Below are 21,609 nucleotides of genomic sequence, written 5' to 3'. Positions count from 1 at the left end.
TCTACTTTCACCAAACTCTACACCATGCAAATTAAAAAAGAAATAAATAAAGCAACACCAAAGCAATGGAGATCTTTATTTGAAATGTTATACCAAGAAAACAACAACAGGGAAAGGAGGTTGAATTCAAAGGGAATGGCTGAGTTAGAGCCAATAAAAGCAACTGATGTGTGGTAAGCAGAGTCAGTCATAGAAGGAGGAAAATCTGGATCTCGTTGAAAGGACTACAGAACTATGGAGAAACAGTTTGTAAATGAAGAAAGTCTTTAGTAGCTCAGGCTTACTTTCCTCCTTAATTATACTGGAATGGCCTATTCGTGCGGCTCATCTGTGATTAAAAATCAACAACAGAGAATCAGAAAAACAGCTTTAAGACAGCTCCATGGTTTTAAAATATTGATTAGAATTCTGTTGTTGTCACTGCTGCCGGCACTGTTCATCAGTGAGACTGTGAACATCAAGATCCTCCTCAGTGTGAATCCTCAATTTTGGGAGAGGAAAAGATATTTTTAATTGCAGCAGCATGTACTGACTTTGCTATCATTTAAGTCGGCACTATTAATTGAGGGCTCCCTTGAAAGTTGTCAGGGGAAGGGTCCTGGCATGAACATCAGAATATTGCAGTGTAATAGGACAAGGCTGTGAGTCCTGATGTTTGGGAGGGTTACATGTTTCTTGAATTTTAGTTCTGGCTCTACTCACTACGCAGTCATATGTTCTTCATTATTTTGAAATAAAATTTTAGGCTGAATAAGTAAATAATGCAAAAAGCGAATAATTTGCAGACAGAATTTTAGTCACAACTTACTATTTAGCTCAGTGCAGTCTTTATTTATGGGATTACAGTTACTTATATTGTTTATGTGGAAGCACATGAGGGTCTGCCTTGATCAGGAGGATGCTAGAATAGGCAGTGATGCAATTACTTTAAAAAATCCAAGTGGTGAAACTTGAATATCTTGTTCTGTGAAGATACTGCTATGTTATTCTACTGTCGTCTCATTATTAGAATAATGGCATATATATTTTCATGAGTACAGAGTAAATACAGACATTTTCTTTTAAGTATTTGGGTAGGCTACAGTTTGCTGTTATGATTAGATAGGTTAAATATAACATTAAGAAGTTCTGATATATCCTCCGATGAATGGGTTTCCAAATTATCATTATATCATCTCCAGTAAGTTGCAGCTTTTAAAATTACATCGTATTCTCCGATAATTATCACTTTGTATTAGAACATCTTAGTTCTAATATAAACTGTGGTCATGGCTTCCTGAGATGTCATAATTTATTAAATCTATTTCTCCTTGCATTTCATCTCCACATCCTTTCCAAACTATACACTGTAATTTTTAGATTTTCAAGTATGATCTATCAAAACTAGAACTTGGGTGGGGTACTAGAAATTTTTAGATATTCCAATAACATAATAATCTGATGTGTAAATAAAACTGGATAATTTTCTATTGATATCTTACGGTATTTTGGAAAGTCTTAATATATGAGTATGCACCAGTGTATGTAAGAAATTAAAGTGCATTATATTCTATATTAAACTGGTTTCATATATCAAATAATTTTAGAGGACAGGAAGTAAGAACAGAAGTATTAGGAAATATAAGATAGAATTTCAAAGACAGGAAGACGGTTGTTGGGAGAATAATTAAAAATGAATTAGTGGAGATTTACAGAAAATTGCAAGCACATTAAAGGGGAGATGAATGTGGTATTCATTGGAAGGGGTTAAGAATTAAGACATAAAAATACTAGAAGCAAGAAGTCTGGAAATATAGACTTTTATTTTATGACATACTGTACTGTAATGTCAGTATACCATCTAATGTATTCATCTATATTTTCAGACTTGTTGACCACCCTGTAATATAACCAATATGTAAATAAGTATTTTAGCTCAGTAAGAAAAGGTTCATTTTGAGAGAGAGGAGTTAGGCAGCCTCCTGCGAAGTGCATATAATGGAAAACTGCTCCCATTCTGGATAGAATTGGTTGGTCCTGGGTCAGTATTATCAGATAGGCTCTGAAAAGATGGTACTTATTTCCCTTTGCTCCCTTTCCTATGATTTTATCATTGAGGACTATCCAAAAAGTTCTTTATCCAATGCAAGAACAAATGACTAGAAAATGGAAGGTAAAGCCACCAGTTAGCCTCCCACAACCACTGTCATCTACATCACTCTATTGTGGTGCTGAGCCATGGACCCTACATGTGCTTCTTCCCTGCATCCCTCACTACCAACTAGGCTTCGAATATCACTTAGAAACACAACATATTGTTCGACTTAGCTTTATGTATACTTCATTTTATTATATGTCATCCTTCTACCCCCTTCCCTAAGCCAGAATTGGAAAAACAATACATTTTATATCAATAGGCCAAATATGTAAAAAGTTACTTAAAATAAATAATGTAGGTTTAGCATTTTTTGTTTTAGCTCAGTTCTAAACATCTTTATTATCCCTAAACTGTAGAGAGATTGTTCACTGTTTTCTACTGAACATTTAAAGCTAATGGTTCAGAGAGAGTAGTAAATTGCTACACACACACACACACACCCCTCTATGAATTCTTGTTAATTAACAAAACGAATTGGGTGAAGGAATTCCTGTAGAGCTGGTGTTTTACCTGCCATTGTCAAACTGCAATTGCTCCTTTTAATTTCATTTTTTTTTCATTCTCCTTTACAATCTATCACACTCTTTCCATCTTTGGGCAACTATTCATTGACCCTTAATTCTAATTTACCACAACTTTGGTGACCAGTTTATGGAAGGATCCTTGCAAGAGGCTCCAATGCTGAGGAACGAATAACACCAATAAAATGTAAATGGGGGAGAAAGAGCGCAAGCAAACCGTCAAGCTTATCTAAATGGAGCTCACTAATTTAAGATTGTCTGGAGTTGCAATACCCTCTTTAAGATTCACTAGATATTTTACACTTCTGATTCACTAGTTATTTTACACTCCTATTGAATATTCTGTGAAGGAATAATAAGCACTGTTTTATTTGCCAGAAATGCTTTGTGTAAATCGAATACCCTGGAGTAAAACCGAAGAGGAAAAGCTGCTGAGTTTACTTAATTTAAAAGGTTTCTTGACGGCATTGCTTGTTGATTAAAAGCTTTGCAAAGTTCTTCTAGTGAGTCTGTCAAGACCACACTCTACTTTTTTACTGCAGAGGCAAATGTTAACCTCTCTTGAGGTTTCTCTAACAAAGCATTTCTCCTTTTCAGCTCATAGCATTGCCAGATGTGCAATTAAATGGTCACTACACCTTTCTTATAGTTTTTGTGGCATGTTTTATTATTATTATTATTATTCTTGTTTATGTACACTGCAGCAGTTATGGTCTCCATATGCTTGTTATATAAGGTAGCTCTTAAAACCCAGCTGAGAGATGCAGACTGGTGGGGAAAAAGATCACCACTGGTCTTCCGTTCATCTTATTTAATACTCAAAGGTAAATTCAGCTGGGCAAATGTGCTTCTATGGGTCTTTCAACTATCGGGCAATATTTTTGTGTAGTTTCTCAACAGCTTGAAGGAAGAGGTCTATGTATGTAGAACATGATCTTATCACGTAATCAGTTTGGACTATTGATCAATTCTTTTTAGATAAGATACCTTATGCAAAAGAATTAGAAGCTGAGATTTGGTGAAATAAATGTATGTGTAGAAAATAGAATTTGATTGGGGATGGGAACTTTGGAGAGGAGGGATATACAGATTCGTCCTGATGAATGTAAACAAAAATCAGTTTCAAAGAAAATGAGAGTTTAATAATTTAACTTTTCATAAGCCATACAATTGAATCGAATTTATTTCTCCTAATGTTATTCTTAGAGAAACCCCAAATATCTTGTTTCATGAGAATATGGGATATGTGCAGTAGAAAATGCAAATATGCCATTATTACAGAAAGAATTGCAGACATAAAACTTTGAGAATGCACACATTTTCAGGCATGGTTTTTGAAACTGTTTCATGAAAATGAGTACATCATTTTCATGAATGAGCAATTAATGTGTAATAGGAAATAGGGAAATTGGCTTTATGTGAGAAGAATCTATCCCATCCAGTCAGAATGATTAAACTTTCCATTTGTGTTTGTTCATAGTGTTTTGTTTTATTTTGTTTGCCTGTTTTTGTCAGAAAGTGTGGAAAGTTGGCAGTGTTGTCCCTTAATGCTAACACCCTTTGTTTTCAGTGAACTCCTGTAAAAGTTAACAGTTCTCTTAGGAAAGTCTGGAGTAAATCAGTATGTTTGTAAAAATCCATGTTAGTATCTGATGGTCTCCATCAGAAAGTGTTTAGAAGGGAGGACAGAACTAACACATTACTTTGAATTTGGTCTTTCAGCCTATCTGTATCTGAGTGAAGAAATTTTTGTTTATCAATTCCAGAAATATATGAGATACTTTATTTTATTTGTGATTAAAAATATGAAAATAAATATATTTTAAGCCAAGTTTAATTAACGAAGCCAGATTATTTTAAAAATTAGCAAATTGCTCATTTCCCTGATTTTATATTGTAAGTTCACATGTAGTATATATTATACCAGTTGTTGATAGATTTTAGCGTATCCCATTTTCAGCAAATCTAATGGTACTTTATTCCATTTTATTTGGCTGTGCAAATTTCCTTTATATTCATAAAACCCACTGCAGGCATTTCCAGTGACTAAGGAGATATCTGTCAGCAATAGTGGAATTGATTGTTTTCAAAGCTTCTTGTTGCTATTACAGGACTTGGCAACAAGAGGACTCATGGCAGCAATAGATGTGTCTGGGAACTTTTTATGATACCATTGGGAACCTTGTAAATATTTCTGGTGGTTCCCCCTCACCTCACACTTTTTTTCCTTTATGTCTGAACTGAATGCTAACATAACTATGGTATAAATATACTACTCATCCTGAAAATACAAGAGCTGATAATAATAATGATTTTAAGCTGAGGTTAGTAAGAGTAAAACTTCCTCTTATATTGGATAAAAATCTAGTTTATCACCAGATACTTAATAGCAGGTTATCAGCAAATTTTTATTCTCATTTCTTTTAAGTTCGTGAAATCTCTCCAATTATTAAATATGTAGTTTTTTAATAAAAACTAATAAATACCAGTTTAGATACCAAACTGAGTTATCCATTTTTTTCTATTTTCATTCTTGCCTACCCCCTAAAGCTTATAACTATTTTGTGGAAGCCTTGTAGGGGGATAAGAAACAGAATGTTTTTGTAAAAATATTTAGCAAGAGAGTATAGATACGGGAGAAAAATTGAAGAAAGCATGACATCTTAGACTTAGCCCAAATTTTCAACTCCGTTAAGAATTAGAAGTTCTTCATATATATCTTATGTTGTTAATGATAAAAGGAAATTATGAATTAAAAGTCTTTACAGAAATCTATGTACTTTTTTAACATTATGCTTTTTCTATTAAACTATTTTCATGGTCTAAGCTTTAAAAAGAGGAAAGAGGGCGATATTTTAAGACAACATATGTATGGTTCATAAAATCAATGACCAAGAAGTACGTGAGAAAGAGTTAGGCAACAGTTTCTATTGCTGTCACAAATCATTCTTCATTGTGAAATTTCGAGAAAAGAAAGCCTTGAGACTCAGATAAGATGGAAGTGAAAGGAATGTGTATCTGGACATTAGGAAAATGATGGCAAGGTCAGAGTAGATATAATGTCAGTAAAAGGAAATATGTAAAGAAAACTATTCTGGTGAAAAACAGACAAAAAAAAAAACCTTTGAAGTATTCACTCAGACTTTTTTAAAAGTGTATTTGAAGCTTGCATCTTTTATGATATGTTTTCTACATATTTCTGAATCTAATGGATAAAATACCCCTTAGAGGGAAACATAGTTTTCCAGTTATTAGTCTCATTTTATTTCTGGGCTGTTGAGAATAGGGCTGTTGCATACACCCAGTAAGACTGTACATTGCACCACTCCAGATATGAAGGGCACTACAGCTTCAAGTTGTGGACCCTGATTCCTGCTTTTGTTCAGTGGAATGCATAGATGTTCATAATGTAAATGTAATTTTCTATCACTGTCCAAACAGTTAAGTAACATACCCAGAATAGGAGAGTTACCATTAGACCCCCAAACTTTTGTTCTCACACTTTCTAATTCCCCATAATTATTTTCATGTCTTCAGGTCAGTTGAATAATAGGCAGTCTTGCTGAAACTCCCAATATTCCTCCCGCCTGCCTCTCTCTCTCTCTCTCTCTCTCTCTCTCTCTCTCTCTTTCTCTCTGTCTACACACACACACACACACACACACACACACACACACACACACGCACACACACAGCTGTTTTGAAATATCCCCAGAGTTCGTAGTAAAATGTTGCATGATCTGATAAACATCTCCTTTTTGAAGCTATTGATTTGGGTGGCTTTCTGGGTGGTCTCCTAGAATGAATATGAAAGTTTGTTTAGCTGTAATTTAGAACCTTTGCTAGAACTAAGGGAAATATCTTCTGATCATAAACAGCAATTAATTTAACTCACTTTTGGGGTTAAAATACAGGTGATTATTTTGCTTCCCTGTGTTAAAATATAAAAATAAACAAAGTGTAAAAAAAGAACTTTAGAAATAATTTCTTACCAATTCCTGAAAGAAACTTGATGCACCCTCAATACATGTGAAATAAGGCAGAGGATAGTTAACATTTTTACTTTGAAAGAGTAAGATTAATGGTTATATTTCATGCTGTAGTATGCTTGACATGTGAGAATCTATAATATTCCAAGTGATAGTTCTACAAATTCCTCAAAACTGTAAGGTACAGCCTTTCTAAACATTTTTATAGATACTTTTTAAACAGTAATATTTTGGTATGTCTCCCTATTTATTTTAAATAATTCTTATTTATACATAACATTTAAAAATTGCTAAAAATAATAAAAGTGGCAAAGGAACAGTAGGTAGTAAAAGAGATACTTTTATAAAACAGTGTTTTTATATATTGTTATACCTAAAATTATTTGGCTGCATTTCCCAGGAGCAAATTGTTATGACTTGGTTTAAGGTGTCTTTCTTTACCTTAAAAACACAGTGTATTTGTGTACATGTATGCCAACAAGTATAGTTCTTTTAAGTATAACTATTTTTAAAGTTATTAATGTTCTTTTTGAGTGTTTATTTAGGCTTGTAAGGTCTACTGTCTTGTTGGAGCACTGAAATTTATCTGGCAAGACTATTGAAATGATTTTGTTTTAATAAAATATCTGTCCTTTCTCCACATGTGTACATTTTTGGCTCTGGGGCTGATATTCTAAAAGGGAAAGTATCAACATGCAATGCCATTTCATACTCACTACATTTGCTTTTCATTATATTTTATGGTTAAGAGGCCCGAATATGATGAATTTCATTTGCTCAATTAACTTCATCAGTAGCATTTTGTAAGGAAGCCTGTTAGGCGGTAGTGTATGCCATAGAGCGCCACCTCTCCTGGCTTGTTTCTCATTTTAGTGGGCATTGTGTGCATTTACAAAAGCCCATTAACCATTTTATTATAAGCTCCTTCGTACTCATCACCTATCTATGTTTTAGCCAGCTGTTTTACCTTATTTTCCCCTGCGCAATACCACAATAAAGGCATATCTTGGCTTATTGCCTGCTCAAATATACTGTATGGCTAATACTTCTTTATACATCAAATTTTTCCCAGATATCTGAAAAAAAATGATGCCAATGGAGATTCTGGCAAGAAAAATTTCAAAATAGACCTCAGTGTTTTAAGTATTTGAGGCCAAGTCTGGTGAATAGTTTTAACTCCATGCTCACTGTACCTTATGCTATTTTAAATTATTTAAATTTTCTCATTAGATCTAGAAGACAATCTCACCCAATCAATCAAACATTTTGCAAGCTGTCAGTATAAATTATTTCTTCTTTAAGATTTAAAGGAAGTTCTTAGCTAGATGAAGGAGACTAACAAACCAGTGAAAATTCTTGGGGTCTAATGTGAAAAACTGATTTAATATCCAGTGTGTTTTCAAGATTGATTGGAGAGAAAAAAAATAAGACTCTGACTCTTCACTTATTGCTTTTAACCATTATAGATTAACAGGAATCTGATTTACTCTTCTATTTTAAACAATTAGAAACTGGACAAAAGTATATAAAACAACATTATTCAGCCATTGGATAAAAGCAGCACATGTCTGTGATCGCTGAGAGAAGGACAATAAAATGGGACTCCTATTATTGTGCCACCTTCCTTCTTGGAGGCAGTACCCAAGTACCCAGATTGCAGATTAAGGATGGAGAACCCTACTAGAATCTAATAGTTGCACTAAACAGTAGAGACTGAAGTAAAAATTCTGGAATGCCTGGAGGTCAGAAATTTCTGAGACAGAGTGCCAGAAAGGAAGGGACAGAGAGAAAGAGAAGGATAGAGAGAGAGAGAGTCAGAAGGAGACAGAGAGAGAGAGAGACAATGAGAGAGAGAGAAAGAGAAAGACAGAGAGACAACAGAGAATATATGAGAATAAACACTGGAAACTTACATAGGTGTTCCCTCCAATGTTTGTCAGAGGATTTATCTGTACATGTATGAGAGGAAACAAGCAAAGGCCAAAGAAAGAAGCAGCAGAAAAGAAAATGATAAGAAATTCTAAGAACTAACATAAGACTGAGAATGAGAATACTAGGCATTTCCCTATATAGAGTGGAGATACCACTTGATATGTGATGTGTTTGTTAGAATTTTAAAAAGTGTATTTCTTTTATGAGTGGTATTAAATAATTAGTGCCAGACAAAAAGCTGATCTGTACTTTCTTTAACATAACTTATAGGAAAGTCTCGAAAGTAACCTACTTGTATGCCATTACAAAATCAAACACTGCTTGAAATCCAGAATACAATTATGTATAATTCAAAATGCCTACCATTCAGTTAAAAAAAAAAAATAGTCTACCTGATAGAGATGATGAAATTAATTGGTAGATAAGAATATTAAACAACTATTATAAACAGTCTGCTATAGATAAAAATCCATTATCTGAAGTAAAAATATACTAGACAGGATTAACAACAGATTAAATATTATAACAGTAAAGATTGGCAAACTTGCAAAGATAGCAGTGGAAGTTAATTTAATTCAAAATGAAAATCAGAGTTAAAAAAAATACCAGAGCATTAATAACTTGTGATATAAAAATAAATGGTCCAATGCATATATAATTGTAGCCTCAGAAGGAAAGAGGGAAGCAGACGAATATTTTAGAAATAATTGTCAAAAATTTCTCAAGATTTGTAAAATTATAAAGAAAGCAAAGAACACAAAACAGAAGAAATGTAAAAAATCAAATTTCTGAAAATGTGTAATAAAGAGAAAATCTTAACAGAAACTGAATAAGATAATCATAATGCATAGAAGAACAAAATCAGAATTCTCCTTTAGAAATAATGCTAGTGAAAAACAATAGAGTGGATTCTTTAAGGAACTGAGTAAGGAAATGGTTAACATAGAATACTATACTCAGAAAAATTCCTTTCAAAAAAGGAGGTGAAGTAAATTCTTTTTCGGTCAAACAAATGCTGAACCAGTTAATCACCAGCAAATCTGCAATAAAATAAATGTTATAGGTGATTGTTTGGGTACAAGAAAAATGACATCAGATGGAAATTTTCATCTACTTATACAGAGGCTAGAAGACCACCAGAAATAAATATAAAATGCATTTGTAGAAGTTTTCCTTAAAAAGTAATCGATAATTTTGAACAAAATAATAATAAAATGTGCTATTTTAATGTATATAGAAGAAAATGTATGATGATAACGCAAAAATGTGAGAACATGAAAATAAAATATTGTAAGGCTTTACATTATATATGAAATTGTTAATATACAAAAGTATACAGTAATAAGTTAGTGGTTTATATGGTAAACCCCTGAGAAACCATTAAAACTTATGTAGACACATTTTTATGTAATAATTAAACCAAGAGTAGAGATAAAAGGGAATCATGAAAAAATTGAATTGATCCCAAAATGCAGGAAAGGGGAAAAACAATAAAAATCAAATAGAAAACTAATGGTAAGATGGTAGTTTTCAATTGATTATATCTATAATTATATTAATTTGAAATAATATAAGCACTGCAGTTAAAAGGCAGAGATTATGAAAAGAATAAGTGAATGAGAAGAAATATAAATCACTTACAGAAAATCCACTTTCACTATAAAGACACAGATAAAATGTAAAAGATGGAAAAGTTAAACCAATCACTAATCTATCAAAATATCACACCAACTAGACTTTAGAATAAGAAATATTTAAAAATATAGAGAAAGGTTTTTATTATGTCTATTAAAGGAGTCAATTCTTCAAGATGAAATAACCTAAATGTATATAAAGCTGTAAAATACATAAAGCAAAAACTGACAATATTGTTAAAAGACAATATTAAGATAACAGAAGGGTGTCAAGAATTGAGAAGTCTGAGATTTTACCCTGTTTGCAAGCTAACAAGTTAACCTGGCATATATTCATGGATTCTGGCTGAGATGTAAGAATCTTTTATTAGAGACCAGAAAAATTTATTATTCACAGAAGTTGCAGTAACTAGCATATCATCATTTGCTTCTGCAGGTTTCTCAAACCCTAGTTTCTACAGTTGACAAGGACCAGTTAGGGTACTTGCACATGCAGTAGACTGGGTTACAGGAGAGGAACTTTGAGAGTAGGGAACATAAATCTTTTATAAATAGTTATAAGCAAACTTGCCTCACCTTTTATTTTCTCTGAAGTTAGACATATTTTTATTATAATGGGCAGTAAAAACAAAAACAAACTACCGCTTTTCTCCAGAAGGAAACACCATTCCTATCTTCCAGAGCTGTTTGTGTCTATCTTCCAATACTGTTTACAACTCAAAATTCTTGAAAAGATAGTTTAACATGAAAAGACAGTTAGGGCCTCTGCTCACAATACTGCAAAAATGTGAGTAATGTATGGAGAATTGTCTCCTAACAAAAGATAAGCTGCAACTAGGAGAAAATGTTTTTAGAACATAAATCTAAGAAAGGACTTCTATCCAAAATATATAAAGAGCTATTAAAAATCAATAAGGGAAGACAAAAAAGGGCAAAAGTTTTGAGCAGACATTTCATCAAAGATGATATATGGATGACATACCAAACAAATACATAGAAAAGATAGTTAACATCAATATTACTAGAAAAATTTAAATTAAAACTAGCATACACCTCACTAGAATGGCTAAAATTAAAGACTGACAATACAAAGTATTGATGGGTATGTGAGACTATTGGAACTTTCATACATTGCTACTGGGAGTTCAAATGGTGTGTTTTGGAAAACAGTTTGAAAGTTTCTTATACTTTGAATATTTACTTATTAAATGACCCAGTGACCCTCTCTTAGTTATTTATCCATGAGAACATAAAATATTATCGACACAAAACATCTGCAGATATTTGTAGAGCTTTATTCATAATAAGCCCAAAGTGGAAACAGTTCATAGATCCTTCAACTGATGACTATGTAAACAAATTCTGCAATAAGCATACAATGGAATACATCTCAGCCATACAAAAGAAAGAACTATTGGTCATATAACATGGATAACTCTCAAAATCATTATGCTACACGAAAAAAGACAGACACAAAACCACTGCATGATTTCATTTTAATGTATACTAGAAAAGGCAAAACTAGTGTCAGAAAGTACTTCATTGGTTGCCTGTGCTGGGAGCAGGATGTTGACTGGAAAGGGGAATAAGAGAAGTTTTTAGGACAAAGGAAATATTCCATATCTTCATTTGGTACTGATCATATGGAATTATTTTCTTAGGATTATGGAATTTTATTTTGTGTAAATTTTACTTCATCCAAGCTATTAAAGATAGGAATATAACTTTCCTACCTCTATTTTAGCAAACAGCAGAGTTGACTAACCAATCCTATTTTGTCTTTTACAAGCATGTATTTAGTGTTGACAGTGGTTGTTTTATCTCTCTTTCTCGTAAATAAATAATAATTAGCAAATTGTTATTTCATGAAGTGTTGTTATTTATTTCTAAAATCACTCATATTAAAATACAGCCAGGTTGGAATTCTCTTATTGCCTGAAATTCTAGCTTAGCTTTAGAAGGCAGTGTGTTTCAGGAGTCATTGCCGCTTTTCCTGTTAGATTTGTTGGGGAAAATGACCAGTAATTTATCTCGTTTTTATTTTCAGGTTTTTTTTTTTTTTTTTTCCCCCTGAGTTTAGTTCTGTTAACCCTTATGATCCTGGCCAAACTCTTCAATTATGTTTCTTGACCTTTCCTCAATAATTCACAAGACTAATATTTTTTAGAACGTTAATAGCTGACATTTATTGAACACTTATTGGTGGCAGGCTCTGTTCTAATGACTTCATGTATTTATTTCCTTTAATTCTCACAACAAACCTGTGAAAGATATGTAGTTACTTTTCCCCCACTTTACAGATTATGAAACCGAGGTTCAAGCAAATGCCAGTTTCATTTGACTACTAAGAAAGGAAGCAGGGATTTGACTACAGCAATCCAGCTTTAGAATCGTTTCCTGAACTGTCAACTACAAATCCATAAAAATTTGGATCTTAAATTTTACTGTATAGGATAATTTATTTAAATTCAGTTCTCAGACTTTATCTTTCTCACCTTTCTTATTTGATAGGTTTGGGATGAATACAATAATCTATATTCTTGGCAAGCCTTCCAGGTCGTGGTTTCTCAAACCACATTTTCTGTAATATTAAGCTATTTACTTCTCAGGTCCTTTGTCTCCTATTCAAAAGCGATGTTCTTAGAAAGAAATTGGGTGACAGTACCTGGCACACACTAAATCCTCTATAAGAAATTAACTCGTTTTGTTGCTCTTGGTGGTGGATGTTAGTTCATGAATTAGTCAGTAGTGACAACTTTTTTCAACCTTATATTTCAGTCATAGTGAAATGATATTGTCTACTAAGCAAAAGACATTTCAAAGTGAAAAGACATCTTATTGAATATGAACACTTATTTTTTCAATTTGACTATATCAGGAATTACGATGTGTTCTGTGCCAGCATGCATTTCTGAAATACCAATTAGCTCACTGCAATTGCTAAATAGAATTATGCTGGTATAACATATAAGTAGTGTAGCTTTAATTTATGATTTATTTTAGACCAAGGAAGGCAGAGTCATTATAGTAGAATTATTATCTTGGATGGAAAAAGCCTTCAACTCTGATGCTATGTAGTCAACAAGTGCTTTTTTGGCTCAATTTAAAAAATTAAATTAAATTAAAAACGAGTGCTTATATCAGGGGCTTCCTCACCAAAAGGGCATATCCCTTGTCTTGTGTGACTATTAATTGCCTGCAGATTCCAGTGCTGCTGTGCAGCCCATTTGCAAACCTATTGCCCAGGGTTTGCCACCCAACTGTATTTTCTTCCAATTAAGGTATTGGCAGTACTTCCATTTATTTTTTTAAAATTCTTGGATGAACTGCTTGCTTGGTTATTTTCTGAGGTACCAATATTATTTTTGCTAGTGATATGCTCACAAAGCTGCATATGTTTTGAATGGCCTTCCCAGAACCAATTTTCCCCACAAGTCCTATTATTTTAGATATTTCATTTTGTTTGTGATATGAGGATTACAGGATGTATATATTTTTTCATATAGTCTGAACTCCTTTTTATGAACTTGAACATCTCTATCTTATAATCTCTCGAAGACTATTAAATGGTTTGTAAATTTAAAGTAACTTTCTCAAAGTGATCATTGCATTTCTTTATCACTATTAGTGTTGTATTTTATTATTATTATTATTATCCCATTGGGTAAAGCCCATGTGAGTTACTTTTTAAAAAGTTGTCAAGATTTCTAACTTTTATTTTAAATTTCTTCTATATTTGTATAAAAAAACACATATAAATTTGATTTTAGTCATTGGCTTTTACCTGTAAATTACTCTTTCTTACTTAAAAGTTACCATAATTTTAGAGCCAGAAACAGTAAATTATTTCTTTACTATAGATATTTCCTTCAGTAATGGTTTATGATTCTCATAATTGCCACCATTTATTGAATGTATGTGTACTATATGTCCACTCATTTTTCTAGGGACTCCACTTGCAATATCACTAATTCTTAAAATATTTTATCAATATAACAGATTTTCTAAATAAAATGTAGGAAAAAACAGGAGTATATCTTTCTGTGTCTTATAGAATTCTTAAACAGGAACATGAAGTATATAAAATAAAATAAATTTCTGTTATTAGGTAGAAAATTTCTAATGAAATCCCAACATTGTCCCATAAATATGATATTTACTAAACAATGGGGGAATTTCTCTATGTACCCATTATCTAAGACAGTAATACATGTGTGTAAGATATTTGCTTAAAAACATATCCTTTGCTTTTGTTATAGATCTTGACATACTTTTTTTTATCAGATATAGAACATGATCTTATTTTAATAAAATAAATTTATTGATAGAAACAGTGTTGTTCATAGTCACTGAATATACATTTAGACACTAGAAGCTTAAGATGTTAAATTGAAATTTAAAAACTTGAATAATAGTGTTATTTTAAATTATTTTTAGGATAGTTTTTAAATTTACTCTTTAGGGTACAAGCTTCTCTACTTTCTGTATGATTTGGTCAAATTACTTAAATGAATCTGACTTATCCTTTCTGTGAAGTGGAGAAAATAAATGTGCTTGTTCTTGAGTCATTCCATTGGTTAAATGTGAGAATGCAAATAGTACTTGCCCAATAACTACTATGTAGTACATTCTACATATGTATTAGCTATGAATATTTTTGTTGTCGTTATTAAATTTAGAAACTATTATTACTCTATATCTAGTGTCCTGCTTTCAGTATTTACTGTGTTTTTATAATCTAGGCAGGCGTGGTCTGTTGAATGATTTAGCAGCTTTAGCTAGTTGCACTGTTGATGAGTTTAACCTGATTTCATGGGATGAAACAGAGTGAACACCGCGGTTCATGGCTGTCAGTAGTGAAAAATAGCTGGAAATCAGACAAACAGCTTCATTGCTGGGATTGTTTCCGGGCTAAAAGTTCTTCCAACAGCTGTTTGTTTTGGCCATTAATCGTGTCCATTTTTTTTTTTTTTTTTAAGTTAGGGGAAATACAAATTTTCTTTAAAAAAAGAATGTAGGCTGGTTATTTCTGAAGTCAGGAAGAACGCCTGTCCTTCCACAGTTGTGGTCTTTTGGCTGCTTTGACAGTGGGACTGAGGACTTTTCCTTTTGTTTTTCTCCTCTTTTTTACTCTCGGTGCTCAGGCTCATACTGCTGTGTGAGAAGAAAAAGCAAAACTAGGAGCTTTTAATCCTAAAGAAGGACCTTTGTTACAGATACCTTTAAGAAAAGTTTACTCCCCAAAGGAGTATTTAATATTATATAGACACTGACTCACTGCAGAGAGAGAGGGAGGGGCGGGGGGGGGGGGAGGGAGAGAGAGAGAGAGAGAAAGGGAGAGAGAGAGAGAGAGAGAGAGAGAGAGAGAGAGAGAGAGAGAAAGGGAGAGAAGGAGAGAAAGAGGGAGAGACAGAAAATGAGAATATGAGAATTCGAGCCAGCAAGAAAAAAAAAAGATAACTAAAGATGAAGGGGAGTTTTGTTGCTGCTTCCTAAAAGTTATATTATTAGTTTTTTTGTTTTTTTTTTTTTTTTTTAATCATGGTGACTGCAAGTTTTGTTTAAAGTATTTGTTCTGGAAATACTAAAGTTGGAGTCTACCAGACTGAGGTTAGAAGCATTTTCTTTGGCAGCAAGAAGATACTTTTATAGAAGCCATGCCTGTACTTGGGGTTGCCTCAAAACTGAGGCAGCCAGCTGTTGGGTCAAAGCCTGTTCATACTGCTCTTCCGATACCAAATCTTGGCACTACTGGGTCACAGCACTTTTCTTCAGGACCTTTGGAACTTACTGAAACAGAGAGCTCAATGCTTTCTTGTCAGCTCACATTAAAATCAACCTGTGAATTTGGAGAGAAGAATCCCCTCCAAGGGAAAACTAAAGAGACAGAAGACAGCAAGGTTAGTGGCTGAAGGTTACCTGCAGACTTATGTATCTAAAATGCAAATTTCCTTCTAGGTGAAATAAAAAGCCTATTGTGAAATGGTGTCTAGTACAGGAATACCAGTGTAAGAAAGTACATAGTTTTATAGCTGAATAGCTAAATATTTAGCCTATGTAAATCTGTACTTATAGTTTATAGTTGTAAAAGTCAAGAACAAAATTCTCTGCATATCTGTATGTTGTTATCACCTCCTACTACTTATTGAAGAAGTGTCTAGTTAATTCTAATTTGCTCTATTACTGTTAGCCATGACCAATCACAAATACAAGAAAACAGGGACCTATTTTTCATACATATTATAATGTAAAGGGAGATTTATTTGCAAAAGTACATGGAGACACCATCACTTTTCTCTACGTGTCATTTGCATTTTAAACACTTTTTGTTTGAATATATGTATCCTAGACTGCTTATTTCATGGCAATATGAAGGACAATGAAATATTATTTTCCTTGATACTGTACATTTGTCTGGATTTTCACTTGTAAATTGAAACCCTACTGTTTTACTTATTACTGACATCTTTTTCAGTCATTTAATTTATGAATTTTGGGAGCAGTAGCTCATGCTCTTGGTTTTTAAGCTATGCTACAATCATTTTCTCCAGATTCTGCAGGGTAGCATGGCCCTTCAGTTGGTGAACTTCATGGGGATTCATTTGTCCCTTGATAAAAATCACGTTTATATGCAGCTTTAACTGTGATGTCAAGCTTTCAGAAGTCACTGTTCTCACCTCTGGCTTCTTCCCCCATCCCCCTCTTTAATTCCCCTCACCACTTCCACCCCTGACCCATGGATGTTGCCATTTCCCCTTAAGAACTGGATCTCTGAAGGCAGGGCGCCCCCTCCCACATACTCAGGGCATGCTCCCGGGGCCAGGTGTGCCCAGTACACTTAGGGGAGCCTGGCGCACCTGGAGTATGGTCAGTGGCTTCACCTGAGGTGCGAAAACCAAGGACCTTCTGCATGCAAAGCAGACTTGCTAACCACTACACTATGGAGCTACCCCACCTCTGGCTTCTTAAGGAATGATTTGATTTTACTGCCTCACCCAAATGTAATTTAAAAATTCCTTAAGATAAAAAAAATACTTCATATTGAAATCGACTCTACAAGTTAAAAAGAAAAACCATCTCTTTTGTCTGGAATGCCCATTCCATCTTCATTTGTGCAAATCCTCTAAGGTACAGCCCTAGATGCAACTTTCTTTGTAAAGTTTTTGCTAGTTACCCCTTCTCTTCTTTCCTCTGCTCTGATTCTTTGTAGTAATACTTATAGCACCTTTACTAATATTGTATTTTAACTATCTGGATAATTTGTTTTCACCCCTCTAAATTAAAAATATATGGATGGCAGGGCCTTATTCTGTGTTCCAGCTCTCTCTCCCCAACATTTTATGCATAAGTATTAAATAGTAATTGAATGAATCAGTACATGAATGAATGAATCAATAAATGAACTAACAATTGTTCTGAGAAAAATTTAGTTCTTTAGTCTCTTTGAATCATTTAATCTATACAACATAGTGTTTGGAGTGACTGATATTAAAAGTATATCTAGCTCTAAAATTATATTATTTGTTTTGCATTTAAGAAAGCATTGTTTATACAAGAAAAATTAGTTGAAAAATAACTATAGGTTTAGAGTTTTCAGTCTCATATAAGAGATTGAGTAAAAGTAGGGAAGCATAAATTATCAACAGAAGACTAAATTTCTTAACTTTGTGCAAATAATTAAATGTGAGAACCATACAATTCTGTTCTAATGGTCTATGTACCCACAATGACTTGTCTGGATCAGATGGAAAGAATAGATAGATGCTATTTCTCTGCTGACCATACTATTATCTCTGCAGGTTTAGTCAAACTTTCACTTTGATTAATGGCCTTGGCCTAAGACTTGACCACTGTAAGTACTGTTTTCAATAGAATTTTGGTTGATCTCTGCTCAGCAAACATATCAATCACACATCTGATATCCAATAAGACTCTGTGGTAATAAGCAATGTTGTATTTATAGGGATGTTTTTACCATTCCACTTATCAGATTAAAACCTTTTCAAATAGATGTAAAGACTGCCTGGTCAGCATTTCAGAATATTTCTAAATGTTAAAAAAATATATATTTAAAGATATTTATAAACTTTTGAAAAAATAGGACTGAAGAAAATAGCAAAATGATCAAGGCAGTTGTATTAGAGGTCATTAGATTTGGCTGCAGATAGTAAAAAACTCAACCTAACAATAGCTTAAAGAAAATATGAGTTTCCTTCTTTTTCTTATAAAGAATAAATGGAAGTAATCAGTCCATGGCTGGTAAGGTGACTGCATGAAGCTGTCAGGGAACCAGGCTCTCTCTGTTTTGCCCACCATCATCAGTTGTGGCATCTCTCTCTCATTCTTGAGTGGATAAGTGAATTCCACTCAATTAAAAAGACACATCCTGTTTCATTAAGGATTCTTATATATCCCATTGGCCTCTTTATACTTGTAGGGCCTTATCTAGCCTTATGGAGACTGGAAAAATATAGTTTTTAATTTAGGAAGCTATGTACCAAGCTAAAAATCATGAGTTCTATTTCTAAGGAAAAAGAGACCATGGATAATATCTACAAAAGATGATGGTCATTAAGAAACATTTATGTGGAGTTCTCTGCTAGTCCTTTTACCAAATGGTCTTACAATCTGATTAGAGAGGACAAACCTATCTATGTGTCAGATAAAATATGTCAGAAATGTAACCTTGATCCAGCATTGTCTTGTTTTCAATTAATGTAAATACCATCATTTTGAATTCTTAATCTAATATCTAGTGACATACGTCACTATCTCATATCCAATAATTTCTAGAAATTGGAGATTTTGCTCCTGTTTTATAGCTTTGATATATCCCCTATGCACATCTTCATGTTTTGGCCTTTGTTAATTTTCTGTCAATCATTGCAATAATTCTAAACTGGTCTATTCTTCTCTTGTAGTTCTGCACCACATCTATACAACACATTCACCATCCTGCTTAATGCAAAAACTTCAGTTACTTCTCATGTCCTAGAATTTTTCATTCAGGCATTCTAGTCTCCCAATTGCTGTCACTCCCACTGCTGTCATAGTTTCATCTAGCTACAGTATTCCAGATGCATCCTTCCCGGGTGTCCGGAGTTCTTCAGACTGCTTAGTCTCACTGTCATTTAACAAATAAATAACTTTAGTTCTGAATTCCATGTCACATATATTTGATTTCTCAAGGATTTATGTTTTCTCTAGTTATCTCTTATTCTGATTTTTTACTCTCCTTGAATTTTCTAGTGTCTTTCCTCATGTTATTTGGTTTTTCTATTCTTCCTGGCCATTCACCCAAATGAGAAAGAGCGTTACTTTGCTTTGGCAACTTTACTAATCTGGAGATTAAAATTAAGAAAGAGGGTTCTATTCTGTCAGGGATCAGCAAATAATATACAACTAAGCATTGGGACACCCCTGTTCACTGGAGTCCTTAAGCCATACCTACCACAGAAAACTTTCCTGATCTTCACTTGTCAGTCTCTAGCCTCCTTTGAACTTGGTCTGCCGCCTCTCTTTTACCTCTCTTCTCATTTTTAACTTCTTTCCAGTGTTGGCTTCACTCACCCTTTCCCTCTTGGATACCTGTACAAAAGTACTAATTTTTTTTTACATTATTATAGAAAACGATTTTTCAAACACTTACCATGTACTTTATAGGACATTTCTCATTTTATACTTAAGACATTTGAAGATGACATTATTATTCACATTTACCGAGAAATATACTGAGGCTTCGATAGAGTAGGAGACAGTCATAAAATCAGACAGTTAACTAGTACCAAAAATCAGGAATTTAATTTCGGTTTGTACCTACAAAGCTTTTTTTTTTTTTTTTTTTTGATATATTACCTAACATTCTCTTCATGATATACTTGAAATATTGTTTTAGAGTGTGGAGTGGAAGAATGTGATCTCAAATTAATGCTATGTGGCTCCAGATGTTACTCTTAACCAATAAATGACACAGCAACAACGAAGACTTCTGCTGGTGTCAGGGAAAGAAAAGAAGGGCTTTTGATTGACTCAATTTCTATATATGCTAGTAAAGTTTGTTTTAAATACTAAATTAACATTGCTAGTGAATTACAAATAAATCATTGGTGTACCCAAGTGCCTAGATTTATCAGGAGAAGACAATTATGTTGACACCTGGTCTCTTTCGACTTGTTTGAATAACAGAAATAAATAAAGGAAACCCCAGGATAGAAATATAGAAACAGATGTCAATAGAGTAGATGACTGGCTCTGACTTCCAGCTGTTTCCTTCTTGGAGAAGATGCCTGATTGCTGAGGACTGTTGACACTCCTGTTGGCTTGCTCACATGGTAGCACTTCCAGAGCTGGCCAGGCCTACAGCTGCATAGGTCAGCCCTCTGGTCCCTAGATGATTCGCCTTCTTTGCCAGTTTCTGCTGTGCTTGCACATTTTGTTATTCCTATTTCAAGAAACCAGATTATTTCTCTTTCTAGTTACAGCTCATATTCCAAGTTTCATGGTTAAATTATCTGTGGACATTTTAATTGTTTTTGCCTTTGTGGTAGCAGTGATGTGAAAGATGTTGTAATGATCCTTGAATTTTAATATTGTCTCTACTGGCAGAAGGCTCAGCTTTTCAATATCACATATTTGTTTCCTTTGAGTAACAATGTGTAGAAATGTGGTAATCTAATACTGGTGCCTATTTTTAGTTTGTTCTTTACAGAGTCTTTAAAGAATTATATTTTATGCTTTACACTATGAAATTACCAAAAATTCTGGTGTAAATTATATGTGATTAAATCTTCCTGAACGCTCATACAACTTTTTTAGTGTTCATTAGATGACAATATTGTGCATATATTTGATGCCAAACACATTCTTCTTAGTTTCTTCCGAGTATCATAGACATCTTTGTTTCCTTCAATAAAAAAGAAGGCACTAAATATATTGGTTATGGAAATAAGAAATCAATAGGTATGTCATTAATTTTTAAGCAAAACAATTGCTTTATGGTTGGTATTTATGCTATCACATCTCCAACAATTACCCTCAGTCAATCTTGAACTTAAAATGTTAGATGACGTAATTAAAAGAACATCAAATTTGGAACTCAAAGATTTGAGTTAAACTTCTGCTAGATCCTGAAAGGACAAGTCATTTAAGCTCTCTGAACTTCAGCCTCCCTCTCCCCACCTCTCTCTCTCTCTGTCTCTCTGTCTGTCTCTCTGTCTGTCTCTCTCTCTCTACACACACACACACACACATATATATGTGTATATATATACATACTTACATACATACATACATACATACACACACATATATATATAATAAAATAAAATGAGGGTAATCGTTCTTTTTACATAAAAATATATGGTTTTATTTTTTTAACAACTATATTTTTAATTTAC

The 21,609-nt window shown here is 33.3% G+C and overlaps 1 protein-coding gene across 6 annotated transcripts in view; it reads left to right on the top strand.

Moving 5' to 3' along the window:
- NAV3 (neuron navigator 3) overlaps positions 1 to 21,609 on the top strand; it is a 718,003-nt gene that overhangs the window by 406,482 nt on the left and 289,912 nt on the right. For 3 of the 6 annotated variants that reach the window (XM_036236233.1, XM_036236229.1, XM_036236228.1), the window contains exon 1: positions 15,549 to 16,113. The exons of 1 other annotated variant lie outside the window; for it this stretch is intronic. In XM_036236233.1, the coding sequence (XP_036092126.1) occupies positions 15,871 to 16,113 (243 nt within the window). In that variant the 5' untranslated portion in view covers positions 15,549 to 15,870. Of the gene's footprint in view, positions 1 to 15,526; positions 16,114 to 21,609 lie in introns of those variants that run through there. 2 more of the 6 variants (XM_036236227.1, XM_036236230.1) reach the window with 2 other exon arrangements.

This window comes from Rousettus aegyptiacus, unplaced genomic scaffold, assembly GCF_014176215.1.
Source record: "Rousettus aegyptiacus isolate mRouAeg1 unplaced genomic scaffold, mRouAeg1.p scaffold_m13_p_2, whole genome shotgun sequence".
Lineage (NCBI taxonomy): Eukaryota > Metazoa > Chordata > Mammalia > Chiroptera > Pteropodidae > Rousettus > Rousettus aegyptiacus.
This window is presented reverse-complemented; position numbering and strand designations above follow the sequence as displayed.